General features: G+C 44.4%; 1 protein-coding gene across 2 annotated transcripts in view; it reads left to right on the top strand.

The window, feature by feature from the left end:
- The window catches only part of C1R (complement C1r), a 29,326-nt gene extending 21,003 nt beyond the window's left edge, over positions 1 to 8,323 (top strand). For both annotated transcript variants that reach the window (XM_060268735.1, XM_035140939.2), the window contains 4 exons: positions 1,464 to 1,542; positions 2,095 to 2,232; positions 3,400 to 3,474; positions 5,171 to 8,323. In XM_060268735.1, the coding sequence (XP_060124718.1) occupies positions 1,464 to 1,542; positions 2,095 to 2,232; positions 3,400 to 3,474; positions 5,171 to 6,006 (1,128 nt within the window). In that variant the 3' untranslated portion in view covers positions 6,007 to 8,323. The remainder of the gene's footprint in view (positions 1 to 1,463; positions 1,543 to 2,094; positions 2,233 to 3,399; positions 3,475 to 5,170) is intronic.
- The last annotated feature ends 3,872 nt before the right edge of the window (positions 8,324 to 12,195 follow it).

The following is a 12,195-nucleotide window of genomic DNA, read 5'->3' as shown; positions in this document are numbered from 1 at the left end:
TGACGATTGCATAATTTCTGGCCAGCGTGATGAATAAGTGGGGAAATCGAAAGTAGAGCATAACAAACAACCAGGCCTTAAATTGATCCAGAGCTCAGCCCCGGAATTTGTTTTGGCTGTTATGACTCAGCTCTGCCAGCATCTAAAACCGCATTTCCCCATCCTGGTGCCCTCCAGATGTTTTGGCCTCAAACCAGAGATGGTGGGAGATGTTGGGAAAGGCTGGTTTAAAGTAGCAATGGTGAGTTCCTTTAAGCATGTCCAAGGGGATTTTTCTAAACATGCTTAAGCCTCCAGCACCCTCCACACTTGATATCTAGGGTAGCAGGGTATTCAAGGCAGAGGGTGTGGCTTCTGTGCAGAGTTGAACACTGATATATATATATATATATATATATATATATCCCCACAATGAAAAAAAGAAAAACTGCCAGAGAAAGGCAAAACAGAAAGGCAAAACAAAACAAAACAAAAAATAATAATAAGAAAGATAATTCTTGTCAACTGTAGCTTGTCAACTTGCCTTCCTGGAGCTGTGTCTGTTGTGAGGGAGCTCTCTATGGCGCAGGGACACTCTGTTCACTTCCTAGGCTGTTTTTATGCCTTCCCAGACTTCTCCGAAAATGGAAGTATGCCGGGGGCTAGAACTCAGAAGAGTCCCCTATGGTGGATGGGTGGGTTGTGTAGCGGTTACAAGTCTTTTCTATTAAAAACAAAATAAAAAACCACTGCTTTTCAATAGCTTCTCAGACATTTGACTAACAACAAGTGTACAAATAATTGGTTTTTGTTTAGTAGTAGGTATTGCTACAAGAAGTTTGGGGACAGGAGAACAGATAACCTAAGGCCAGTGTTAGAAACTCAGATATATAAGTTAGGCACCAAATGACTCCTTAATCAAAAACTGAATGTATAGTTGCCATTTTGGGGCAAGACGGCTCTTAACTCTTATTTTTCAAATGTTGGACTGAATGTGATTGATTCATCTGGTTAGTTCAGATGGCAACCTTGAGCTAAGGTTAAGAGCTTCGAGAACTTAAAGAAGAAAAGTCACTTGATCCAGGGACAGTCCACATATCTATTGGCCTATTCCAACTGCTTTTTCTTAATGGAGACACGGACCATTCATAAATGTAGGGATAGTCTTCACAACTATGAGCAGGGGTGGGGTGGGGTGGGGTAAGTGAAGTCAAGCGGCAACAATTAGCTATAACATTGTTGCTGCTCCTGCTCAGGCTGCACAGAAAAAAGCATTTTGTTTCCTGAAATTCATTCTGATTATGCAGATAAAATATAGCCGGTCGATTTCTACAGGATGTGATATTTGTGTGTGAAATCAGTCCTAATCCAGTGATCCCCAGGCATTGCAAGTGGCCAATAGCCTGAGACAAAGGTAAGGGGCATAGATAGTTGTGTGTGCAGGGACTTGCCCAACCCTCGACTGCTTTTCTGTTTTTGAGCAGGGCGACAAAGCACTGAAATCCTTCACCGCTGTCTGCCAAAAGGATGGGACATGGCACCGCCCTATGCCCCGATGTGAAAGTGAGTAGCTAGCCACAGATCTGAAGTACTATTAAAGGGTGGCAAGTTGCCAATCATTTTATTCATTTATTTTAAGGTCATTTAGTTGCTAGAGGGACAGGGGTGGGGGGCAGCCTTCAAATGCCGAAACATCTAGGGCTAGGCTCTGTTCCCAAGGTCTAGGCCCTATCTGCACTCAACGTTGACAGCAGCATCATACCTCTTTAAGCAGTCGTGGCTTCTTCCCCCCAAAGGGAAGCTTTTGTTAAGGATGCTGATAATTGTTAGGAGACTCTTGTTCCTAAGGAAAAGCGGGACATTCTGGGTTCAAATCAGAAACTGGGATGGCGTCTGTAAATGCAAGACTGTCCCTGGAAAATAGGGGTGCTTAGAGGGTCTGTGATCATTTCCCCATGGGTGGGAAGCCATCTTGAGGGGAATGACTTTTTTTAAAAAGTAGGCAACTGATAGCAGGAAAGCACCACTGAATGATTGTGACTGAGCTGGACGTTGAAAGGATTCCTAAAAGAAAGATTTCCCCCCCTTCACTTATTTGTCAAATTTGTCTCATAGTTGTGAACTGCGGCGAACCGAAAAGCCTGACCAATGGGGACTTCAGCTATGAGTCCCAGCCGAACAATAACGAATACCTGTCAGTTGTTAAGTACAGCTGCAAAGAACGCTATTACCGCCTTTTCAATAAGGGAGGAGGTGAGTCCTGCCCAGCCCAAACTGTTCCCCCCTCAGCCCCATTCCTTTTTCCATTCTGTCTACACTCTATAGTCTGTTAAGCATTGCTGACACAGTGTATCCCTGTGACAGGTAAAACTACGGTTCCCGGGAAAGAATGTGCTTTGAATGTGCTTTAAAGGTGAAGTGTGGACACAGGAATTTCCCCCCCCCATTCCACGAGGGGCCTCTCAGCCATGTTCACAGCCGTTTCACTAGGGGGGGTCCCACTTTTGTGGCATCTACCCATGGAAAATAACTGCCTCACAAAGGCTGCATGATCACATTAGGGAAGCAGCACAGGGTGTAGCTCTGGCATCACTGTACTTACTGCACTTTTCTGTGTATAAGACTATGTTTTTTTTATTTAAAAATATTGCTAAAAAGTGGGGGTCGTCTTATACATCAGTAGTGCATAGGGTGGGCGTTTGATTGGTTGCTGCTGCAGCTGTCAGCAGCTATTGTGCATGTTATTGGTTGCTGCGTCAATGGGTGGTGTTGATTGGCTGATGATCGAGCATTTGTGCAGGCGATTGGCAGCTTCTGCTAGCGATGGGACAGAAGAGAGGCGGATTTTGCAATGTGTGCGGTGAGCGATTTTCGGCACACCCCCCCCCATAAAAAAAGCTTAACAACCCTCGGTGATCCCCCCCAATCTCAAAAACTCTGGGCAATTCCCCATAAAAAGGTCGACAACCCGGTGCTATCTCTCTCCCCCCCCCTCAATTTTCTTAAATTTGAGTTCCCAAAAATAGGGGGTGTCTTATACATGGGGGCATCTTATAGGCAAAAAAGTACAGCACTGTGTTGCAGAAGCTGCAAAAGCAGAAATGGGTCAATTCTAGGGTGGAGGTTAATGCTATTCTGCATTAAAGACACAAGGAAGGTGGGAAAGTAGTTAAGGCAAGAGAAGCAGTACAACTGCTGGGTCTTGTCTTTTGGAGCTTAAAAATAATCACAAGTTGTTGCAGGTATGAACTGAAATTGTGCTTTTAAAAAATGAGAAACTGAGAGAATTGTTCCTTCCAAGAACGGCTTCTTCCATCCCAGCCTGTGCAGATGTGCCCTTACAGAGTCGAAAAACCGAGGTGTTTGAGCAGGCAAAGTTTATTCAGACTGTGCTCTCATGATTCTTGTTTCCTTCCTCAGATATATATACCTGCTCTGCTAAGGGGTCTTGGATAGACCAAGATGACCATGAGGACATCCCCGTGTGCTTGCCAGGTAATCAGCACTCTTCCATCCTCCTCCTCCTGTTGCCTAAAGACAACAACCAGGCAAACACTGCAGAAAAGAACAAGGCAGAACATAAGGGTAAAGGGAGAGGAGGGAGAAAAGATGGGATCGAAAACAGAGACACAACAGCCTGACGGTGAAGCACATTCTTTCTGCCCTAAGGTTCTGAGGTTTGAGCAATTCCCAGTTAAAAGGGATCTTTGCCAGGGATGGGTGATTTATTTTGTCGGAGTGGGGGGGGGAGGAGAAACAGATTTTTGTGTCAGGCACTCAGTTCCTTAGTGTCCTGAAGGTTAGGTTCCTTCAGGTGAACAGGCTGCTGAAAGCAGAGGCATTGGTTAGGGGTGGAGTCAGCAGCTCAGATGAGAAGTCGAAGCTAAAGCTGAGGGACACCATTGAAGAGGCGAGAAGGATCAATGAACCACTGACTAGTATTTGGAGTTATTCTGCCTCAAGTCCTGCTGCTAGAGTTTACCCATCATGAAAAGTAGCCATTTATACCCTGTTTCTCCTATTTTAAGACATAGTCATAAAATAAGCCATAGCAGGATTTTTAAGCATTCAGGGAATATAAGCCATACCCCAAAAATAAGACATAGTGATAGGCGCAGCAGCAATACCAACCGCAGCAGGAGGAGGAGGAAAAATATAAGACATCCCCTGAAAAAATAAGCCATAGTGTGTTTTTTTGAGGAAAAATAAATATAAGACGGTGTCTTATTTTCGGAGAAACATGGTAGCCTTATCCTCTACAATTCTATGATAAAGCCGGTGATTTTTTTTTTCCTTAAAAAATGTTTAGGGGCACTCTCATTTTGACTCAAGAAAATCACCATTTTATAGTTCAAATCAGGGGGGGGAAGTACAGTAAATGGACAAAAGTACAAAGAACATGCATTACCTCATATGACACAGCTGACAGCTCACAGTCACTTCCACATTGGCATGAGGTTGTGTGCATTAACATCTTCCTGATTCCACACATCCACATTCCACACTGCTTCACACATTAAACCAGGGGTAGGCAACCTCAGGCCCATGGACCGGATGCGGCCCAATTGCCTTCTCAATCCGGCCCACAGACTGTCCAGGGATCAGCGTGTTTTTACATTAGTAGAATGTGTCCCTTTTCTAGGTTATTTGTGGAGCATAAGAATTTGTTCATTCCCCCCCCCCTCAAAAGATAGTCCGGCCCACCCACGGCTGAAAAAGGTTGCTGACCCCTGCATTAAACGCTCGCTTCCGTCTGAGACGGAAATGAGGCCGCCATCAGGGGTAGCAATGGAACTGATGATTCACCATGCTAGAGGAGAAACTTAAACTTTTTAACATTTCAGTTTCTTCTCCTGTTAGATTCACAAAATGTTTAGGGGCATGTGTACCTGTGAGTCCCCTTCCCCCCGAAAAAAAGCACTGGATAAAGCCACCCAGCTTATGGTGGTGAATGACACAGTTTACCAATGCCCTGTTTAAGAAGAGTATGTTCTTTTATCTGTCCTGAATCTCCAGGTAGTGGGCTAAGTATGTTAATAATAGGAGCAAATTCTGGTGGGATTACGTGGGAAAGGTTTGACATGTTCTGTTAAGAGCGAATGGAAGCACACAAAATAAGGAAATGTCACGTGGGGAAAAGCCAGGAGGCGGGAGGCAGTTGCCTTTCTTGACCATACTGTCTCTCTTGCAGTCTGTGGAAGGCCAGACAACCCCATTGTAAAAATCCAACGGGTTATTGACGGCCAAGAGGCGCCACCAGGCAGCTTCCCATGGCAAGCGAAAACATTCGTCACTGGCCGTGGAGGCGGCGCATTGCTGGGTGACCGCTGGATCTTGACCGCCGCACACACTTTATACCCCAAGAGGAGCAGTGCATCTCGGATGGCTCAGAGCCCTGAGCACTCCGAGGTGATTGAGAAGACTCAAGTCTTCCTGGGCCACACGGACGTGGAGGAGCTCATAAAGCTGGGCAATCGCCCCGTCCGCAAAGTTTACATCCACCCAGCGTACAACCAGGACCTTGATGAGAACTTTGACGGGGACATTGCCCTTCTGGAGCTGGAGGACCCAGTGACACTTGGCCCCAACGTGCTGCCAATCTGTCTCCCGGATCCAGGGAACAGCACCTTCTACGCTCAAGGATGGATGGGTTATGCCAGTGGCTTCGGAGTAGAGAGGAACATCCTTGCTCACAAGCTAAAATATGTACCGATTCCAGTAGCAAGACGTTTATCCTGTCAGCAGTGGCTGAAAGGGAAGAAGATTGGTGACCAGGACCCAGTCTTCACTGAGAACATGTTTTGTGCAGGTTCCCTTCACGAAGCAAAAGATACCTGTGAGGGCGACAGTGGAGGGGCCTTTGCTGTGCGCGACCCGGAGACTGGGCGCTGGGTGGTCTCTGGGATTGTTTCTTGGGGCATCGATTGCGGCAAAGGCTATGGCTTTTACACCAAAGTTATGAACTACCTGGACTGGATCAAGGGCATAGTGGGGAAGGATTGGGTCTCAATGCAAGGGTCAGATTAACATATGGGAATATAAGCATCCGTTGTGATTCAATCAACGGAAGCTCCCGCCATTTTGGAAAGAAATGTCACCTCCAATGTATTGTTTCATAGCTCCTTCCCAGGAATGAATAAGTAGGACCTTAACTCATGGTTTAGCAAATACTCTTCATTAATCAATCTAAGGTTGAGCTGGTTGATATAACAATCAAAGAAATGAGAGCTTGTTTGAAACTGTGTTGATGTAATAATTGCTAAAATATTTCTGTACTACTTGCTTTAGTAATGGACAGATAAAAACAACGTATTGTATTCCTGCATCACTATCCCCAAAGGAGCACAGCATGGCTTTGATTACATCCTTGTGCTAGGAAGAATGCTAGTTTCTTGTGGTTAATAAGGCAGCTGCATAAGTTGTCAGTGGATCCAAATATGTCAGGCAGGGATGGCTGTCACAAGGGATAGTCAGGGACACTAAATTCAGGATCAATTCCATTCTCCAAAGGATGGTCGAGGAGCCTGAATCTGACATCCTCTCCTCCTCCATTTTATAATATGTTTTATTGAATTTCCACAAATTTCACATAAATTTCCCATACATAATAATTTTTCTTCTGTTTTATTGACTTCCCATCCCATTTTCCCATGCGGTTTTTTATACTTATTGCCACAACTTATCTTTGCTCTTCTATACTACATATAGCCATAATACAATAGTCTCTAATTATTTCTGGTGTTCATAGTTCAAATCCTGCTCACAAATCCTTCACATTATAATATTTCTTTAAATACCATAGTCCAAAAAGGGCTTCCTTTCTTCCATCCTCCTCCATTTCTTAAAGGTAACGGTAAATGTAAAGGTACCCCTGATCTTAAGGTCCAGTTGCGGACGACTCTGGGGTTGTGGCGCTCATCTCGCTCTATAGGCCGAGGGAGCTGGCGTTTGTCCACAGACAGCTTCCGGGTCATGTGGTCAGCATGACTAGCCGCTTCTGGCAAACCGGAGCAGCGCATGGAAACACCGTTTACCTTCCCGCCGGAACGGTACCTATTTATCTACTTGCACTTTAACATGCTTTTGAACTGCTAGGTGGGCAGGAGCTGGGACCGAGCAACAGGAGCTCACCCCCATAGCTGCCAAGTTTTCCCTTTTCTCGCAAGGAAGCCTATTCAGCATAAGGGAATTTCCCTTAAAAAAAGGGATAACTTGGCAGCTATGCTCACCCCGTCGTGGGGATTTGAACCGCCAACCTTCTGATCGGCAAGCCCTAGGCTCTGTTGTTTAGACCACAGCGCCACCCGCGTCCCCGTCCTCCATTTCTTAGGCTCATCTAAAATAAAGTCATTGCCGCCACCTAGCAGTGAGTTTTACACTAATGTTGGCAATGGATGAGGAACAACAAAAAAAGCCTGGTGTGCTTATTCTGCCTTTAACAGGAGAATGGCCCACAAAAATTAGCAGCTGATACTTTTCACAGTTTGGAGGAAATCATTCCCTGTTAATGTCTGCAAGCTACTGTTAAAGGCACAGCTACAGTTGCTAGTTCAAATGTTGCCAACCCTACTTCACTTTTGGGGATTCCTGGGCTATGGCATTCAAACACCAAATAGAGGTTTAAGTGTAGAACATCTCTAACCACTTTTGAGCTCAATCCCACCACCCGATACAAATAAAACATTTCTCCATGCCTCGATTCAAACTTGTTAGGACTACTGAGAGCTAGATAAAATGGCTTCACATTGTGCCCAGGCTACAACTGGGCTCTTTGTGGTTAAGGGGTAACTAAGGACTGATTCACACATGCATATTTATCGCTTGGTGACTGCCCCATCCAAACTTTCATGTTTCAATGGAGCCATGACAGATCTAATATGACACACATAACTTTCACATCTTAATGCTTTTGAAGGGGGGGGGCTGATGATCACACAGTCGTCAAGTGTACAGTACTCAAGTGATAAATGTGAATCTGTGAGTCAGGCTTTAGCCCAGTTGGTTTTCCTTTAAAAGGTTATTATTAGTCATACTTCTCCAAAGAACCTACTTCACTACTAGTCATATTATCTGCTGATGTTTTTTTCCTAATGCAACTACTCTACTCTACTGGGTAAAGCTATATTAGTGCAATACTTTTAATCCAACTCTTGATGGTGCAATCCAGACTTCTAGATCAAGAACCTGTCCCACTATGGGCTAAGAGATTCTTGGCCACATCTTATGTGCACCCCAAAGAATGCTCCTTCATAAATGTAAATTTGCATTTACCGCGTCACAAAACTAGCATTCTACAAATATTAAAATTACTGCTGCACAAAACTTTGGGTTCTATTTTAAGACTCTTCTGTGCTTTTCTGTTTTCACTGTATTCATAAAGCCATCACACTAACCCAATGTTCTTTTGCACTCTGCCATGACCCAGGAAATACATAGGGGCTTTGCAAATACTGTAGTACCTTGGTTGTCGAACGGCTTGGCTCCTGAAGAAATTGGCTCCCGAACGCTGCAAACCCAGAAGTAAGTGTTCTGGTTTGTGAACGTTTTTTGGAAGCCAAACATCCGACACGGCTTCCATGGCATCTGATTGAGTGCAGGAAGCTCCTTCAGCCAATCGGAAGCCGCACCTTGGTTTTCAAATGGTTCTGGGAGTCGAACAGACTCCCAGAACGGATTAAGTTCGACAACCAAGGCACCACTGTACACAGGTTTGGTGATGCAGTTGGAGGGAGAGTTGTGTTTTCAGTACTTGGGGGTCAGCAGGAGCAAAGATGGGGTTAAGACATCACCCTGAACGCACCTCTTTTCTTTCTGCCACATAACATAAGGGCTGCCATTCACTTCAGTGGGCAAAGGTAAAGTGCTGCATTTGGAAAACTGTTTGCAGAGCAGCTAAAGCCTGGCCTTAATCCTGAGAAAGACAGGTGGTCAACAGAACCTTGACAGGGAGCCTTGTCTCACAGCGATCTTTCCCCTTCTAAACCAGCCATGCTGTCTGGGGTGATGGACACAGTAGTCCAAAACATCTCAAAGGCACCAAACTGGGGAAGATTCTTGAAAAATAATCCCGAAAAATAATCCCAGGACAACAAACTGTGTGTCTACACAAAGCACAAAATCTAAGAGGCTTCAGCTCCCCCCATGCCTTTTATTAAGTCACTTGGTCATTCAATAATCACCTTTTCCCTACAAAACTCTGGGTTTTACCCTCTAGACCAGGCACCTCCAAACTTCGTTCCTCCGGATGTTTTGGACTACAATTCCCATCTTCCCCGACCACTGGTCCTGTTAGCTAGGGATCATGGGAGTTGTAGGCCAAAACATCTGGAGGGCCGCAGTTTGGGGATGCCTGCTCTAGACTTTCAACAACCTGCTGGTAGTTATTAGTTTTTTGGGGGGATAGCAGATCAATTTCTGTCCCACTTTTCAGCCTATGCCTATACATCCTATGCCCTTTTAAAATGTGGGGTTTTTGGGGGGTGGTGGTATTGGGTTGTTTTTGTTTTTATTATGTATTTTGTGGTTTTAGATCTTCATTTGATTCTGTGAACCGCCCTGAGACCCCAGGGTATAAGGCAGTATATAAATTATAATAATAATAATAATAATAATAATAATAATAATAATAATAATAATGGTCCATAGGGTTGGCCTACCTTGTGGACACATCCACCCACCCTCTACATAAAAATCATTTATCCCAGGTAAAAAGGAGGCAGGGTGGTGTGCAATTTTTCAGCTTTCTGTTTAGAAAAAGGAAGTCAGGACTCAAACCTTTATGACACCCCAGAAGAGCCTGTGAACAAATGGCTAATGGGAAGTGCAGGAACACCACTTCCCTGCACATCTATCTCCCTTGAGTTCCTCGTGACCTTTCAGTCCTTCTGTCCCTTCTCTTTGGAAACTCCTTCAAGCCTTCCCTTCCTCTTTGCCACTCTCTGAATTCAGTGCTTTGGGATAGCTCTGCTCCTCCAAAGGAATTTCTAAGATGCAGAAATCTGGGAATTATTATTATTTTTTTAATGAGGAAAGAATGTTACTGTTTGGGTAGAAAAGCCTTATATCATGAAATTGTGTTTTTGTTTTCTCCAAGTTTTTGAGCCCAGATGGGGAAAATCCCAGCCTGCTTAGTCATTATTTCCGAGGATCCTGACCCTGGTGTTTATTTAAACAGCTGCTGCTATAGCTCTATTTTGCACATGTAGTATCCCAACACATAACTAAGAGAACCCTGGATTTCTTGAATTTCCTTTTTAAAAAGCACCTTTCTAGCTACAGGTATGTTGCCATTTTATCTAGCTCAGGTTAAGGCATGCACCCTTGAAGGCTTCCTCTGGTGCTGCCAAATCTCCCAGTATCCTACTGACTGCTCAGTTCCCACTTTGTTATGGGGTCTCCATCTTGAAACATATATATTGTTGGAGGAGGAAGTTGGAAAAGCAATAGTCTTTTGCCACTTCCTCTTTCAGCACAATGTACTTTTCAAGACACAGAGGGTGCCTGAGCATCTGAACAAAAAGTGGAGCAACTGGGAGGTTACAAAGGAAAGGGAAACAATCTGTGAAATGGGTGTATGTGTATATATAATATGTGACCACTAGCATGCTGCAGGAGTCAGCAGACAGGGGTGGGGGAAAGGGGTGAGTGCTTATACCCCGCCCCCCAAAGCTGGACCCAGTAATATGGATTTTCCAGACCCTCCAAGTGTCTCTTTTCCCACCAGTTATGTCTCCATGAACACAGTCTTAACAGTGAGTCTGTGACTGTGGAGGCTAGTTCTGGAGCCGCATGTCCTTCCACAATGGGGACATTGGTTTCTAGCTGGGAGTTGATCATGGTGAGGGTTTCCCAAACGTGCCTTCCTCTTAGCTTGTTTCTACTTTTCGCCCTGAGTTCGTGCTTCTTCAAAGTCCATGATGAAGTGTAGCTGGGTTCCCACGAGGCAAGACACAGTGATAACAGCAAGAACCTTGATAACAAGCAAGAACCTTGAACTAACAGAACTGGACAACAGGGACAAAGCAACTGCTTATATACTTTTCTGAAGGCCCGGGCCACCCCCACTCCCACTCCCACTGTGATTGGCTGTCTAAACTTACAAACTGCGAATCATGACTCAGAATTTAAGGGCCAATGGCAGAGGCCCAAATCCTGAAATGTTCTGTGATTGGATATCATGTATCAAATCAGAACACAAGAACTCAGAATCCTTAGTCCAGACTCAAGCTCAGGCCAACACAGACCATTGAATACATAACACATGACACCTTTGGTAAAGGCTGATCTCCAATTGGAGCCCTTGCAGGCCAATGTTTCCCAGTTATCAGTGCTTATACCACATTTTTTTTAGATTTCAAATGAGCTTCAGAAACCACAACCATTAAAAAAAATCAATTTGTACAATAATGAAAAACAGTGGTTTCTCCAGATCTCCCTGCTACGCTTCCTCTCCTCTTATTGATTTACTGTAACTCTATATTACCGTATTGATTTCTCCTACAATCAACTTCTGGTTTCAGAATGCAAAATGCCCATCATTTTAAGACAGCATAAAGTGTGAGCGTGCAAGCTTGCATTGAGTTGGGAATTCCTGGATGTGTGCTATTGTGCAATTCCTAGGCAAACACTTTTTTTTTAAAGCATACTGCTCATCTCATCCTTGCACGCATACATTTGTACAAAATTAACACATTTAAAATAATGTATTAGAAGATGGTATCGAAGAGAAAAGGGATCAAAGAGGTAAGTGGATTTGATTTTTCAACTGCAAATACATGCATGTTTCGACTAGTGAGGCCAAGTTTGAATGGAGTCAACATGGATTCTAAGTGAGATCCAGCTCAAATATGGTCAAGCCCAAAGTTGCACAAAATGTCGACATTTGACTGCCAGGAACATCTGGTCGCATTTCCACAGTGCAATACATTAACGTAGCAGTAAAGATCCTTTCAAGTCTATCGGGAGGGGGGGACGGGACAAGAAGGCAGCACGTGTGGTTCTGCATTTGGTTCTCTTTTTAATATAACCCAACTGAGTATGTGTTACAAGCAATATGTAATGTACAGTGGTACCTTGGGTTACAGACGCTTCAGGTTACAGACTCTGCTAACCCAGATATAGTACCTCGGGTTAAGAACTTTACCTCAGGATGAGAACAGCGGCAGCGGGAGGCCCCATTAGCTAAAGTGGTACCTCAGGTTAAGAACAGTTTCAGGT

The sequence above is a fragment of the Zootoca vivipara genome, chromosome 16 (genome assembly GCF_963506605.1).
Source record: "Zootoca vivipara chromosome 16, rZooViv1.1, whole genome shotgun sequence".
NCBI lineage: Eukaryota > Metazoa > Chordata > Lepidosauria > Squamata > Lacertidae > Zootoca > Zootoca vivipara.
This window is presented reverse-complemented; position numbering and strand designations above follow the sequence as displayed.